The 14,208-nt window shown below is 48.1% G+C and overlaps 1 protein-coding gene across 9 annotated transcripts in view; it reads right to left on the bottom strand.

The window, feature by feature from the left end:
- The window catches only part of LOC138749824 (E3 ubiquitin-protein ligase RNF43), a 208,494-nt gene that overhangs the window by 12,927 nt on the left and 181,359 nt on the right, over window positions 1–14,208 (bottom strand). For all 9 annotated transcript variants that reach the window (XM_069911733.1, XM_069911735.1, XM_069911736.1 and 6 more), the window contains one exon: window positions 3,529–3,666. In XM_069911733.1, coding sequence (XP_069767834.1) covers window positions 3,529–3,666 — 138 coding nt within the window. The remainder of the gene's footprint in view (window positions 1–3,528; window positions 3,667–14,208) is intronic.

Below are 14,208 nucleotides of genomic sequence, written 5' to 3'. Positions count from 1 at the left end.
AGACAGATGACAGACCAGGAAGATGTTAAAAAGACACTACCAACTTGCAGGGGAACTTTGCTGAAGAAGGAAATATTAACTCAAAGAATATATCTGGGGTAAAACCACAGGCTTGGCATCTTGTTTGTGAAGCATATAAAAGAAGTTACATCCGGGGAGTGGTATTAAGGTATTCATCATCTCTGCCGCTTGGAGATTCTCAGCAAGACCAACGTGGCAGCCTCATTCACATGTATGGAGAAGTCGCCGAATGCTACACCACTTCATTGCTTGTGAAACGAGAAACAAATGCAGGCTGTCAGTTGCAGCTGATCAATCACAACTCACGTCCTCAGGAAAATTTTTATTGAATCTAATCTCTGTGTGGAACTATAACTATTTGAAACAAGATCAGTATAGGCACTCCCTGACTTATGACTGTAATTGGGACCGAAGGATTAGTCGTATCTCCAAATGGACGGAAGTCGGAATTTTGCCCACGTGCATGGAGTATTGAAGTCTTAAAGCAAACTTTTAAATCAAATGTAGTATTTGACAAACGATAACAAGGATACAGGGCACATAAGAGTTAAAATGCACGTATTTACCTTGTTAGTTGGTGTCCCAGGGTCTGTAGGCTGGGTGTGGCCATCTTGATTCCTGTACACACACACGAGTCTTCGGTGGGTGCGTGCACGGTAGGTTCATGTATTGGAGTTCAGTTGGCACATGCATGTGTTAAGTGCCCTAACCATATTGAATTTGCACCTTTAACTCTTGCTCATGTGCCAATACACGAACCCACCGCGCATGCGCCCACTGAAGACTCGTGCATGCGCACAGGAATCAAGACGGCCGTACCCAGCCTACAGACCCTGGGACGCTGGCTAACAAGGTAAGTACGCGCATTTTGGCTCTTTCATGCCTTGTATCCCCGCTACAGTTTGTCAAATACAACATAAACCATGTAAATTTTATATTTTTTCATATATACTTTTAAAAAAAATTCAGTCACACAAGCGGATGGATGCAGGTCACACAGGTTGCAAGTTGGGGAGTATCTGTAAGTGTAAAAACAAAACCAAAACAAAATTGGAGCAGGAATAAGCCATTCAGTCCTTTGTCGCTTGCTTTGCTGTTCAGTATTATCATGACTGATCCTCTGACAACCACATCATGCTCTATCCCCAAACCTCTTGAAGTCTAGGAATTTCTCCATAATCTTCATACCTAAATGAAGGAGAACCTAAGCCAAGAAGCGCGCGAGTCTAAAACAAATAGTTATAGATTTAAGGTGAGAAGGGACTCACCACCAAAGAAAGTGCAGAGCAAGTTGTCAGAGGAACTTGAATGTGGGCAATTGCAAAATTTAAAAAACATTTAGATAGGAAAAGTTAGAGAGATGTGAAACAAATTCAGGCAAATGGAACTAGCTCTGGAAGACAACTTAGCAAGGATACATTGAGCTGAAGGGCCTGTTTCCATGTTGGATAGCTGAAAGACCATTTCTCATGAGAAGATGAGCTGAGGGACGCAGAGAGAAGGTGGAGATGATGTTGAAGAGAAGATTAGCTTGTTTTCCACAAATCTCTAAGAATGGGTATTCAGATTTTTTTAAATACATACAGTACACTTCACAAACAAGAGAGTTGAGTTGCTGTAAGGGAGCACTGCTGCTACTGTGGATACAGGAGGGAGAGAGGAGCAGTGATGCATCTTTCAGCGCCCCTCTGCAGGATCCTACTGCCTGGCTGTCCCGTCCAATGGCCCCGTACAGGTTTAAATTGTCCATGGAACAGAGCCACAGACATGTTTTTTTTAATATACATAAACACAGCAGAGAATCCAGAGGTCCATGCCCATGATGTCAACACCCATACTCAGTAGCCCCAGACCAGGCTCTGGATGTGTCGTGGATTGGCACAGGGCACCATATCAGGAGAATGTCCACCCAACCCCCCCACCCCAACCAACCCCATCAATGAAAAGGAGAAGCCTCGGAGAAAATTCTACAGTGCAGGAGACCAGCTTTGAGCCTGGCAGCCGAAGGACTCACAACAGATTTGTGAGGGTGCCGTTGGCAAGCAGGGTTCTTGGATGGCTGCACTGCAGGTGCTGACAGCTTCTTAATCACATTGGGTGATTGGAAGCAGAGGCTGACAAGGGGGTAGATGCTTCTAGCTTGGGTTCGCCACTGGACAGGATAGATGGCTGTGCAGCTATGGAGGTCACGGGAGCACATTGTCATCGATGGCAGAGGCAGTATCTATGAGAAGCAAAGTAGAGTTTCCACAGAGACTCCATCTCTCTGAGATGACTCTCCTTTGCTTCCATTTCTCATCTTGTGAGGGACATTCTTTGTGTGTTTTTACAGGGCAAACAAGGGAAAATGAATTTTGTGCATACTGCAATAAAGGAATCTTGAATCAATATTTCCGAATTGTAGTGTCCATGTAAATGGGCCTCCAGAAGAAATTAAGCCAGACCAGAAATTTGGTGTACTGTTGGCAGTTCAAAACGTGATCCACTGCCTCGTCTTTAAAAGCAGGCCACAAAGACAGATGATGCAGCGGATTTGGTATTTTTTTTTAAAAAAAAAGGTTTGATGAAAGATGTTTGAATTAAGGGATCACTTCTGTATCTATTGTTAACAGGTCTGCCTGTTTACTTAGCGTATCATAAGCTGAGAAGTCTACAAGCCACTTGGAATGCTCGGAATATGGATTTGTTCAATCCTAAATTTGGAACCGTAGCAACTCATTGGGAGCCTCACTTTCAGGAGGCGACTATTATTCTCCTCAATAAATGGATAAGATTTCAGGAAGTACTCTCAGTGGGATGAATAGAGAAGGCTTTTTGTTTAGCTTAAAGTGCTCCCAGCCTGCAGTCACATTTCCTACCCCAAACTCATTTCCAGATTTACTAAGCTTTTAGACTTTCTATTGAAAGAGAATAAACAAGGAGTTATTTTGAGGCTGCACTTACGGAGACATCCCAGGAAATATCCATCCACATGTCAATTGCCCTATAATTAGTTTAGGAAAACAGTTGACTGCCCCAGACGCTTTCAGAATCGGTTTAAAACAAGTAATGGAGGCACCCTCATTCCCACCTGTTCACTTCTTTCACCTATCTTTGGGACCACTTTGAACATGAATTCTGTATAAATCCCCCAAAGGTGGGACTTACGTTAGGTTGCACAACAATTAATCGTGCAGAAGAGAAAACGTGGGGAACTTGACCGAGTTATGGTTAGAAAATGCACCAAGTGGCGGTGAAATTATTTAAAAAATGTATTTACCACATGATAGAAGCTGGTTCTGGCCTCTGAAACCTCAATTAACCTACAACCTCGTACGTTTTGGAGGGTGGGAGGAAACCCGAGCAGCCAGGGAAAACCCACACAGGTCATGGGCAGAACATGCAAACTCCCTACAGAGAGCGCCAGATTTGAATCCAGGATACTGGCGCCGCACTAACCGCTGTGCTAACCATGCTGCCCTAATAGCAAAATTAATTGTGAGGTTTAGGTTCTGAGGCGAGACTCACCCGACCCATGTAGTTCTTAACACGAATCCTGACCACTGCTTCGCCGTTGGTGTTGATGACATTCATCAGCTTGGCAGCATCCAGTCCTCTGATCAGGATAACGGGGCGAGGCAACAGATCTTCTGGATTCTGTTTTAGCTATGGGAAGGAGGAGAAACTAAATCAAGGAGTATCTCATTGGAGGCCAGCAGAGTGGATTCTGTGCCCAACAATAATCAGTAATCCGTCATTATTAACAAGGAATAGCAGTCCTGCAAAAGGCTTTGCAGTTCTAAATGATCCTGACAAAAAAAAAGCACATTTCCAATTGCCATGCATTTCGTGTCATATTCATGGAGGTAGAATTTACCCATATTCTTTAAATACAAAACACGAGAGATTATGAGGATTCCATCGACAGTGAATGAAACAGATAAAGCTCCATTTCAATGTATTTGTACATATAACATCAGGATAGGTAGAAGAGAAGCAGTGTACCAGAGCTGATGTTAAACAATGCTATTAGCTTCCATACACAATGGGCAACTCAATATTTCAGCACCAACAATATTGCACCTCATTTCTCTGTACATCTCCACGATTCACTTTTAACATCAGTATTAGGTCATCTTTCCTCTCAAACTCCTACACTAAATCCCTATTTTTGTTCGCTGGAGCTCGGTCAATATTTTGCACAAGTTCCACTGATAATGGTCCAGGAACCCAACAGAGAAAGGTTCTTTCAGATGGTGGACTTTCCAGATACGATGATTTTTTTTTTCTTTTGATAATTATTAATGTCCACTTCATCTTCTGCAGAAAACCTGCACTTTGCTTTTAACATTTAGTTTTGTCAACCCTATCCATCACCGATGATCTCTTTCAATACACCGAACTCAAAGTTGCTTTGTGGTATCTTTACAAGCCTTAGTAGTATTCTGGGTGCAGGATGGTTCTTCAATTCTAATATAGGCCCCTTTTTATATCATAAAGAAATGATACACGAGATGAGGAATATTGATTCTAATGGAATTAGACAAGGTTCAAAGCTCAGATTTATTGTCAGAGTACATGCATCACATACAACCCTGAGATTCCTTTTCCGACAGGCAAGGCAGCATTTCTACATATTGGTAGTGGAAAAAACTGTACTCGATACATATAGAAAAAAGAGGAATGTAAACAAAGTGCAAACAAATTGATTGTGCAAGACAGAAAATAAATATTCAGTAATAAATAAATGTGCAAAGTAAAAGTCCTTAAATGAGTCTGATTGAGTTTATCATTTAGGAGTCTGATGGTGCAGGGGTAGCAGGTGTTCCTGAACCTGGTGGAACAACACTTGTGGGCATCTATACCTCTTTCCTGATGGCAGCAGCGAGAACAGAGCATGTCCTGGGTTGTGTGAATCCTTGAAGATTGCTGTCGCCCTCTGATGGCAGCGTTCCATGTAGATTTTCTCAGAGGTGGAGAGAATTTTGCCTATAATGTTCTGGGCTGTGTCCACTACGTTTTGGCAAGCTTTCTGCTCAGTGGTATTGGTGTCTCCATACCAAGTCAGCACACTTTCCACCACAAGGTTTTTGATGACATACCAAACCTCCGCAAACTCCCGAGAAAGTAGAGGTGCTGATGTTTTTTTTTACTTCACGATAACATTCATGTGTTGAGTCCAGGAAAGGTCCTCTGAGATAGTGACTCCAGGGAATTTAAATTTGCTCACCCTCTTCACCTCTGATTCTGCCAAAGATCACTGGATTGCAAACCTCTGGGTTTCTCCTCCTTTAGTCCACAATCAGCTCCTTGGTTTTGGTGATATTGAGGCGAATTTGTTGTTGGAACACTATTCAGCCAATTTTTCAATCACCCTCCTGTGTTCTGACTCATCGCCCTTTTTTATACAACCCACTACTGTAGAATCGTCACCATAATTTTAGATGGTGCTGCTGTTTTACCAAACCATAGGTGTGTAAAGCATGTAGAAAAGGGGGCTAAGAATGCAGCCCTGTGGTGCTCGTTACTAATGGAGATCATGTTCTTACCAATCTTCACTGATTGTGGTCTGCAGGTGAGGAAATCCAGGATCCTATTACATCGTGGGATATTAAAGCCCAGGTTTTGGATGTGAGTGCCATTGGTCAGTAGTCATTTAGGCAGGGTACCACACTCTTCCTGGGCACTGGTATGATTGAGCCCGGTTTGAAACAGGTGAATACCACACCCTGTTGGAGGGAGATGTTGAAAATATCTGCAAATACATTGGCAAGTCAGTCAGAATTGGTTTTCAGTACATTGGCCAGGTACCCCCTCCAGATCAGATATTTTCCTTGTATTCGCTCTCCTGAAAGAATCCTGCACGTCATCCTCACATACTGTCAGTAGAAGATCAGTGGATATGGGGGTGTGCAATGGTTGTTCTTTGTTCTGGTGGTCAAACCAGGCATCAAGGGCTTTGACTTCATCTGGGAGTGAAGCTTTGCTGTCTCCAACTGCAACAGATTGGTTTTTGTAGCAGGTTATGTCATTTAGACCTGTTGTTTCCATTCTCATCTGGAATCTCCACTTCACCTGGGAGAGGGTTTTTCATGGACCTGCTCTTCATGTAGTGTTCTGGACCTCTGGACTTCAATGCCTGTGATCTGGCTCTCAGCAGGTTCAAATTTTGTTGTTCATTCAGGGCTTGTGGCTGGGAAAAACCCTGAACAATTTGGTGGGGACACCCTCATCCATAGCTGTTTGGATAAAGCCTTAATGGCTCTGGTGTAATCATTCAGGCCCTCAGTTGAGCTCTTGAGCACTGCCCCATCCACGACGAGGCAGTCCTGTTCTACAGCCTCCCACGGCTACCTTCTGGCTATCCTGATCTCTCTCTTTTGGCTCTGTCTGTATGAAGGGAGAAGGAAATCTAACTGGCCAAAATGCAGTCTCAGGAAAGAACGGAGAGCCTTCCTTATCTTGGTGGTGACCTGATCAAGTGTGCTGGGACCTCTGGTGCAGCAGGTTGCATGACAGTGGTAAATGGGGCAGGGCTTTATTGAAATAAGCCTGGTTAAAATCTCTGACTATGATTTGAAGGGGTGGGGCCTCTCTTGACCACATCATGAAGCTCCGCAAGTGCCTGTTTTAATCAGCATCGGAAGGGATGAGAACTATCTGGTGGATAGAAGGGTCTGCATTTAACTGTGTGTACAATTGAACTTTGGACAAAGGGCTGTTAATGGCAGTGATGTTCCTTTCTGCTCTTTAACACCAGATTGCACCATCCAGCATGATTAATTTCACTTTCTCATCTGAAAGTCATGTGCCTGAGTCCAGATGCAAAATACTTTGTACCAAATTTACCATCATTCAGATAGCCTGCAGTTTCAAACATCTGGACACTCAGTCTGGGTGAAAAAAGCTGCTTGTCAGTTAGAGATCCTCTTTGGACACTAATGTTAACAAGCCTTTCTGGCCATGAGCCCATGCCCCCAAACGAAACCTATAATCCCCAAATGTTTTTGAAGGGTGGGAGGCAACCCATGCAGACATGGGGAGAATTTGCAAACTACTTACAGACAGTGCCAGATTATCTATGGATTATTTGCCTGTTTTGCCCTGATACACTAGAAATGACCAATTAAACTCAACAAAATTCTATTTTTGTGAATGATTCCAATTCCATTTATTTTCTATCTTGGAAACAAAGTTGTGACTTTCTTTGAACGAGTCACATTTTCCTGTTTGGCTAAAGCAAATCCTAATGATTTTAAATACCAGCAAACTGAAGAAAGCTGCATTCTGTTCATCCAATGTTCAAGAGTAAAGGTTGGGTGGCCATTCTAGCATAATGTCATCTTGTGGCTTGGCACTCTTACAAAATACCCTCTCGAGCAAAGAAAACATGCTCAAGCATTCCCGTGTTGGAAACAGCTGATGGCAGATATTGTACACTTTACCAAAGGATCCAGACTTAACGTATCATTACTGTATATGTTAAGGAGTAGAATAAAACAGGAAGATGATGTTCAACACCAATGCTCAGGGCAAGAAAAACTCCAGAGGGTTGTTAACTCAGCCTGTGACATCATGGGCACCAGTCTTCATTTCATCAAAGACATCTACAAGAGGCAGTGTTTTAAGAAAGAAGCCACTATCCTCAAGGACCCTCTGCACCCAGGCCATGCTCTCTTCACACTGCTACCATCAGGAAGGAAGTACGGCTGCCTGAAGACAAGCTTGAGAACAACCATTAGATTCCTAAATGAACCATAGACACTACCTTTTTTTTTCTTGCTCTATTTTTAAAATTTATTTTGTAAGGTGGTTTGCATAAACGTTTGCACCATGATACTGCTGCCAAATAACAAATTTTGTGACATGGTTGTGACAATAAATTCTGATTCTGAGCACTTGAGGTTCAAGAAAGCACCTTTTCAACCATCAGGCTCCTGAACCTCCCCACACTACATTCACCATCACACTGCTTCAAGACCACCCAAAACTCTACTACTAACTTGTGGTGGTACACCACCAACCTACTGCAGGGGGAAACCTCTGTACCTGCAGGAGTGTAAGGGGACAGGACAACACCTGGCCAGCTGCCAATCATTCAGCCTGAATGGATCAAGCCCCACCCGGTCGGGTGTCAATCACCCTCCGGGATATCAGCCTGTGCCGGCCTCCCGAGGCCTCACACTGAGTTGCTGCAGCCACAGCCAGCCTGGCTCTGTGGAAGTCTTTGTGGATTAAAGCCTGTTGTTCAGTCTTTACCTTGTGTATGTCTGATTCTAACATTGCACCACAATTTAATCCACAAAATTTTCCCACGGCTGCCATGAAAAAACTCCTGTGCGCAGGGAGCCTCGAGGTTGACCCACGCCACCCGGAAGCCCAGACATGCTTCGAGATCTGGCAGCAAGCGGTCGAGGCAATCTTTGAGGCACACGAGGGCGACATCCTGGACTCCGATCAAAAGAGGTTGGTCCTACTCCGGTCAAAGCTGGGTCCCTGTGCCTTCCAGGTAACCAAAGGCTGCACCATGTACAAGAGCGCAATGGAAACTCTTGAGAACTTGTATAAGCCTCCCATGAATGTGGTCTGTGCAAGGTACCTCCTCAACACTTGAGCCCAGCAACCTGGGGAGACGGCTGAGTCTTACCTGGGACACTTGTGAGAGTTGGCCTGACCGTGCCTGGCTGAACCTGGGTTAGGTGCAGAGGAGGTCGAGAGGCTGATCCGGGACGCATGCATCTGAGGGGTACGCTTGAGGGCCATCCGGCAGAAGCTGCTGGAAGACGACATCTATGCCCTAACCAGGACTGTGGAAGTGGTCCAAACCATGGAAGCAGCAACCCTGCATGTCGAAGCTTTCAATTCTGGTTTTCCCCAGGCTCCCTCATGGCCCTCTCACACTGCAGCTGCAGTCCCAGGCCAAGCTGGGGAGGAGAACTTTACTGTGGCAGGCGCCTGGCGCCCCTGTAAGTACTGTGGGTCCTGGTGCGGGTCAGATTGATGATCACGCCAAAACTGCCCAGCTAGGAACCTGTATTGTTCCCAATGTGGCAAGAAAGGCTACTTTACAAAAGTATCCCTCTCTAAACCTGCCGGCAGCTCAGCGGCCCTCTATGACCTCCCTGCCTCCTCCGCGGACCCCCCCCCCCACAACATGCGCATGCTGGACGGCATTGTCCCTGTGACGACTTCCATCTTCCCCGACTTTGACCGCGCAACAACTGGCCCTGCCAGCAACCGTCCCAGCGTGTGCCCTGAGCATCTGCACCAGCCCTCGCCGCTTGCTGAGAACTACAGCGACGTCACTTCCAGCTCATGGTGTGATGTCACTTCCGGCTCATGTAGTGCCCTCACTGCCGCTGGCCGTGATGATGTCATTTCCCCCAGCGCAGCGGACACAGCTGGGGAAGGAGGCCAGCCGTGCTGCAGCCTCCCCATGTGCCGCTGCCATCTTGGGCCAGGCAGGAGGGCCACCGACGATGTTGAGAATGACGTGGTCAACACGGGCGATGACCAGGCTGCCCTATCGATGCTCCCCATCCCTCTGATAGCGATGACTCAGACTTCGAGATGGTCCTGGCCGCCACCACGCTGTCCAGGGACATCCCCACGATCTCGGATGCTCGATGATGGACGTGCGAGTCAACGGGCAGGTAACAAAGTGCCTGTTGGACAGTGGCAGCACTGAAGCCAAGAGCTTCATTCACCCAAGTGTGGCCCACTCCCTAAGGTTAAAGGTCCATCCCACCACCTGCTCGATCGCCCTCGCCACCAAGGATAAGACTATTGGTACCCTCGGGCACTGCTTGGTCGATATAACAGTGGGAAGGGACTTGCACAGGATTCAGGCTCCTGGTCATGCCCAAACTCTGCGCATCACTCCTCCTGGGCCTGGATTTCCAGTGCCACCTGCAGGGCGTCACCCTTGCCTTCGGGGGGCTCCGGCCTCCACTCACATTGCACAGCACGCCAACCTACCACCCCGGCCAACTTGCGGCCTCTCCACACTGCGCATCACTCCACTGGCACTCTTCCCACATCTTGCGCTAGGCTGCAAGCCGATCGCCGTGCTGCAGACAGGGACTTCATAAAGGCAGGGGTGTGGCGACTCCTGGCGGAAAGCATTATAGAGCCCAGTATCAGCCCTTGGAGAGCCCAAGTCCTTGTGGTCAAAGGGGGAAGTAAGCCGAGGATGGTCGTGGATTGCACCCATACCATTAATCGGTACACTCAGCTGGATGCCTATCCCCTGCCGAGGATCGGAAACATGGTCAATGAGATTGCCCGCTACCGGGTTTTCTCCATGATTGACCTGAAGTTGGCATATCACCAAATCCCTATCCACCCGAAGGTCAAGCCCTACACCGCCTTTGAGGTGGACGTGTGTCTGTACCAGTTCCGCCGGGTTCCTTTTGGGGTCACGAACGGGGTCTCCATCTTCCAGCGGGAGATGGATTGCATGGTAGACCGGCAGAAGCTAAAGGCGATGTTCCCATATCTGGATAACGTCACTATCTGCGGCCGTAACCAGCAGGACCACGACGCTAACCTGGAAAAATTCCTCCAGACGGCTGCGGAGCTGAACCTCACTTACAACAAGGAGAAGTGTGTGTTCAGCACCATCCGCCTTGCTATCCTGGGGCCCATGGAGTCATCGGCCCAGATCCGGAAAGGATGCGCCCATTAATGGAGATACCTCTCCCCACCCCACGCTAAAGGTCCTCCGCAGGTGCCTGGGCCTGTTCTCTTATTACTTGCAGCGGGTCCCTCACTTCTTGGACAAGGTCCACCCACTGGCCCAAGCCACAACTTTTCCCCTCTCACCTGAGGCGCAGGCAGCCTTCACCCACATCAGGCAAGACATCGCGGACGCCACGATGCAGGCTGTGGATGAGGACATCTCCTTCCAGGTGGAGAGCGATGCCTTTGAGGTGGCCCTCGCTGCTACCCTCAATCAAGGGGGGGGTACCCTGTCACCTTCTTTTCCAGGACCCTCCACGGCTCCAAGTTAGGGCACTCCGCCATTGAAAAGGAGTCCCAGGCGATTGTGGAAGCGGTCCGCCACTGGCGCCCCTACCTGGCTGGCAGGAGATTCACGCTCCTCACAGACCAGCGGGCCGTGGCATTCATGTTTAACACTTCCCACAAGAGCAACATAAAGAATGACAAGGTCTTGCGCTGGAGAGTTGAGCTGGCAACCTACAGCTACGACATCCAGTACCGCCCTGGGAAGTTTAACGTCTCCCCTGGTGCCCTCACTTGCACCTGCGAATCTACGCATGATGACAGGTTGCAGGGATTGCATGAGTCCCTCTGCCATTCAGGCGCCACCCAGTTGTTCTTTTTCTTCTTTGGCTTGGCTTCGCGGACGAAGATTTATGGAGGGGGCAAAAGTCCACGTCAGCTGCAGGCTCGTTTGTGGCTGACAAGTCCGATGCGGGACAGGCAGACACGGTTGCAGTGGCTGCAGGGGAAAATTGGTTGGTTGTGGTTGGGTGTTGGGTTTTTCCTCCTTTGCCTTCTGTCAGTGAGGTGGGCTCTGCGGTCTTCTTCAAAGGAGGTTGCTGCCCGCCAAACTGTGAGGCGCCAAGATGCACGGTTTGAGGCGATATCAGCCCACTGGCGGTGGTCAATGTGGCAGGCACCAAGAGATTTCTTTAGGCAGTCCTTGTACCTTTTCTTTGGTGCACCTCTGTCACGGTGGCCAGTGGAGAGCTCGCCATATAACACAATCTTGGGAAGGCGATTGTCCTCCATTCTGGAGACGTGACCCATCCAGCGCAGCTGGATCTTCAGCAGCGTGGACTCGATGCTCGTTAAATCCCGAAATCGGCCGTACACTATCAGGGATGTGAGGGACATGACCGAGGCCTGTGCGGCGTGTTAACCCTGCTTCTTCTGCCCCCCCACTCCAGGCCCACATTGTAAAGGCTACTTTGCCTTTTGAGCATCTCGGGATGGACTTCAAAGAGCCCCTGCCTTCCTCGAACCGAAACGTCTACTTCCTCACGGTAGTGGACGAGTACTCAAGCTTCCCTTTCGCCATCCCTTGTCCGGACACCTCCACGGCCACTGTCATCAGGGCCCTGGGGCAGAACTTCACCATGTTTGGCTAACCCGGCTTCAACCACAGCGACCGGGGGTCTAGTTTCATGAGCGACGAGCTGCGCCAGTACCTGACAATGAGGGGTATTGCCACCAGTCTCATGACAAGCTATAACCCAAGAGGAAACAGGCAAGTGGAACATGAGAATGAGGTGGTCTGGAAGGCAGTCCTCCTGGCTCTCAGGTCAAAAGGGTGGGCTGTTGAGTACTGGCAGGACGCACTGCCCGAGGCGCTCCATGCCATTCGGTCACTGCTGTGCACGGCTACCAACGAGTCCCCTCACGAAAGTCTGTGCTCATTCCCCAGGAGGTCGGCGACTGGAATGTCACGCCCAGCATGCCTCATATCCCTGGGACCGGTGCTTCTGCTTAAACATATACGGACACACAAGGCCGAAGCCCTGGTAGAGCAGGTTTTCCTCCTTCATGCAAACCATAACTACTCTTCCGTTAGGTTAGGCAGTGGCAGGGAGGATACCGTCTCAACCAGGGACCTGGCACCAGCAGGAGCACCCACCACACCACGCTATCCTCCAACTCAGGATGACGCTGACCGGGCATACATCCCCGTCCCCAGGCAGCAGGGCCTCCTTGACCACCAGGGGCCTGCTTCAGCCTTAGGAGACGAACCTGCCCCCCCCCCCCACACCCCCAACACCCATCCAATACGACCCGCATATGTCAATCCTGGCCCCACTGGCCACCCCTCCGCACGACACCACACCAGCCCCCCCACTTCCCCTCTGACCAGTGACCAGGAGCCAGTCCTACGACGGTCACAGAGACCCCTCGGCCGATGAATCGGCTCAACCTGTAAATATTGTGTGTACATAGGAGGTGCGATTCCTTGTTACTGCCCACCCCCCCCCAACCCCGGGACAATTTTAAAGAAGGGGTGAATGTGGTGGTACACCACCAGCCTACAGCAGGGGGCAACCTCTGTACTTGCAGGAGTGTAAGGGATCAGGACAACACCTGGCCACCTGCCTATCTGTCAGCCTGAATGGATCAAGCCCCACCTGGTCGGCTGTCAATCACCCTCTGGGGTACAAGCCTGTGCCGGCCTCCTGAGGCCTCACACAGAGTTGCTGCAGCTCTGTGGAGGTCTTTGTGGATTAAAGCCTGTTGTTCAGTCTTTACCTTGTGTGTGTCTGATTCTGTCTAACAGCGCACCACACACTCAAAACATTTTTTGCACCACAACCAACTGTAACTTTTTTTTCTCTTGTCCTTCAATATTTTTTCTTTATTTCTCGTGTTTTCACCTGCGGAAGGTTTTAGGTATTTGGGGATCTGCAGTCAGACTTTCATTGCATCCGTCCATTGTGTTTCGAACACAATGAGCTCCTCATAAGGCCATAATCAAAGCTGGCAGTTAGGTGCAGGGTTGAGGAAAGACAGTTTTGTTACAAGGACCATTCCTTGAATAAGATTTGAAAACTGAGACCTGTTTAACTCTTTTCCCTTTTGAGATGTGGGAGTTGCTATTGTTCACTCATAATTAACCTCAAAAGGCTGGTAGTTGTCTTCAGAAAGCAATGGAGGTGAGTTTAAGTTTGTTTGTCACATTACACTTTGGGCAGTGCTAGGTGTTCTTCTGCGAGAAGTCGAGCAGGTTATCTCAAACTTTCATACATCAGTGAAAAGAGCACAACATGGCCAGTTATCTCAGGAACTTGATCATGTTATAATGAAAGAAAAGCTATCTCATTCCAACCTTTCTCTGGGCCTGCTTTTCTTGGTCTTCTAGATTATAAAGGTGAAAGATTTAGGGCAGGGGTGTCAAACTCAAATTCACGGAGGGCCAAAATTAAAAACTTGGACTAAGTCGAGGGCCGAACTAAATATTTATTGAAATTTTTCAACAACATCTGCATGTTTTCTCTTCTTTCAACCTATGTAATGTTAAACTTTAGGATATAACTTTAGGAGGATAATGTTACAGGTCAGGAGTAGGTAGCTCAAGTTCACCCTTTGCTTGAGCTGAGGGAAACATATTTGGTCCCTGTGGAGATGTAGTCAGCATTCACAGGCTGTGTCCATTTTGGCCTGCATCAGGACTCAGCATTTCCTGCTCACTCCTCAGGCTCTAGGCCTCTATTC

The sequence above is a fragment of the Narcine bancroftii genome, chromosome 14 (assembly GCF_036971445.1).
Source record: "Narcine bancroftii isolate sNarBan1 chromosome 14, sNarBan1.hap1, whole genome shotgun sequence".
NCBI classification, from domain to species: Eukaryota; Metazoa; Chordata; class Chondrichthyes; order Torpediniformes; family Narcinidae; genus Narcine; species Narcine bancroftii.
This window is presented reverse-complemented; position numbering and strand designations above follow the sequence as displayed.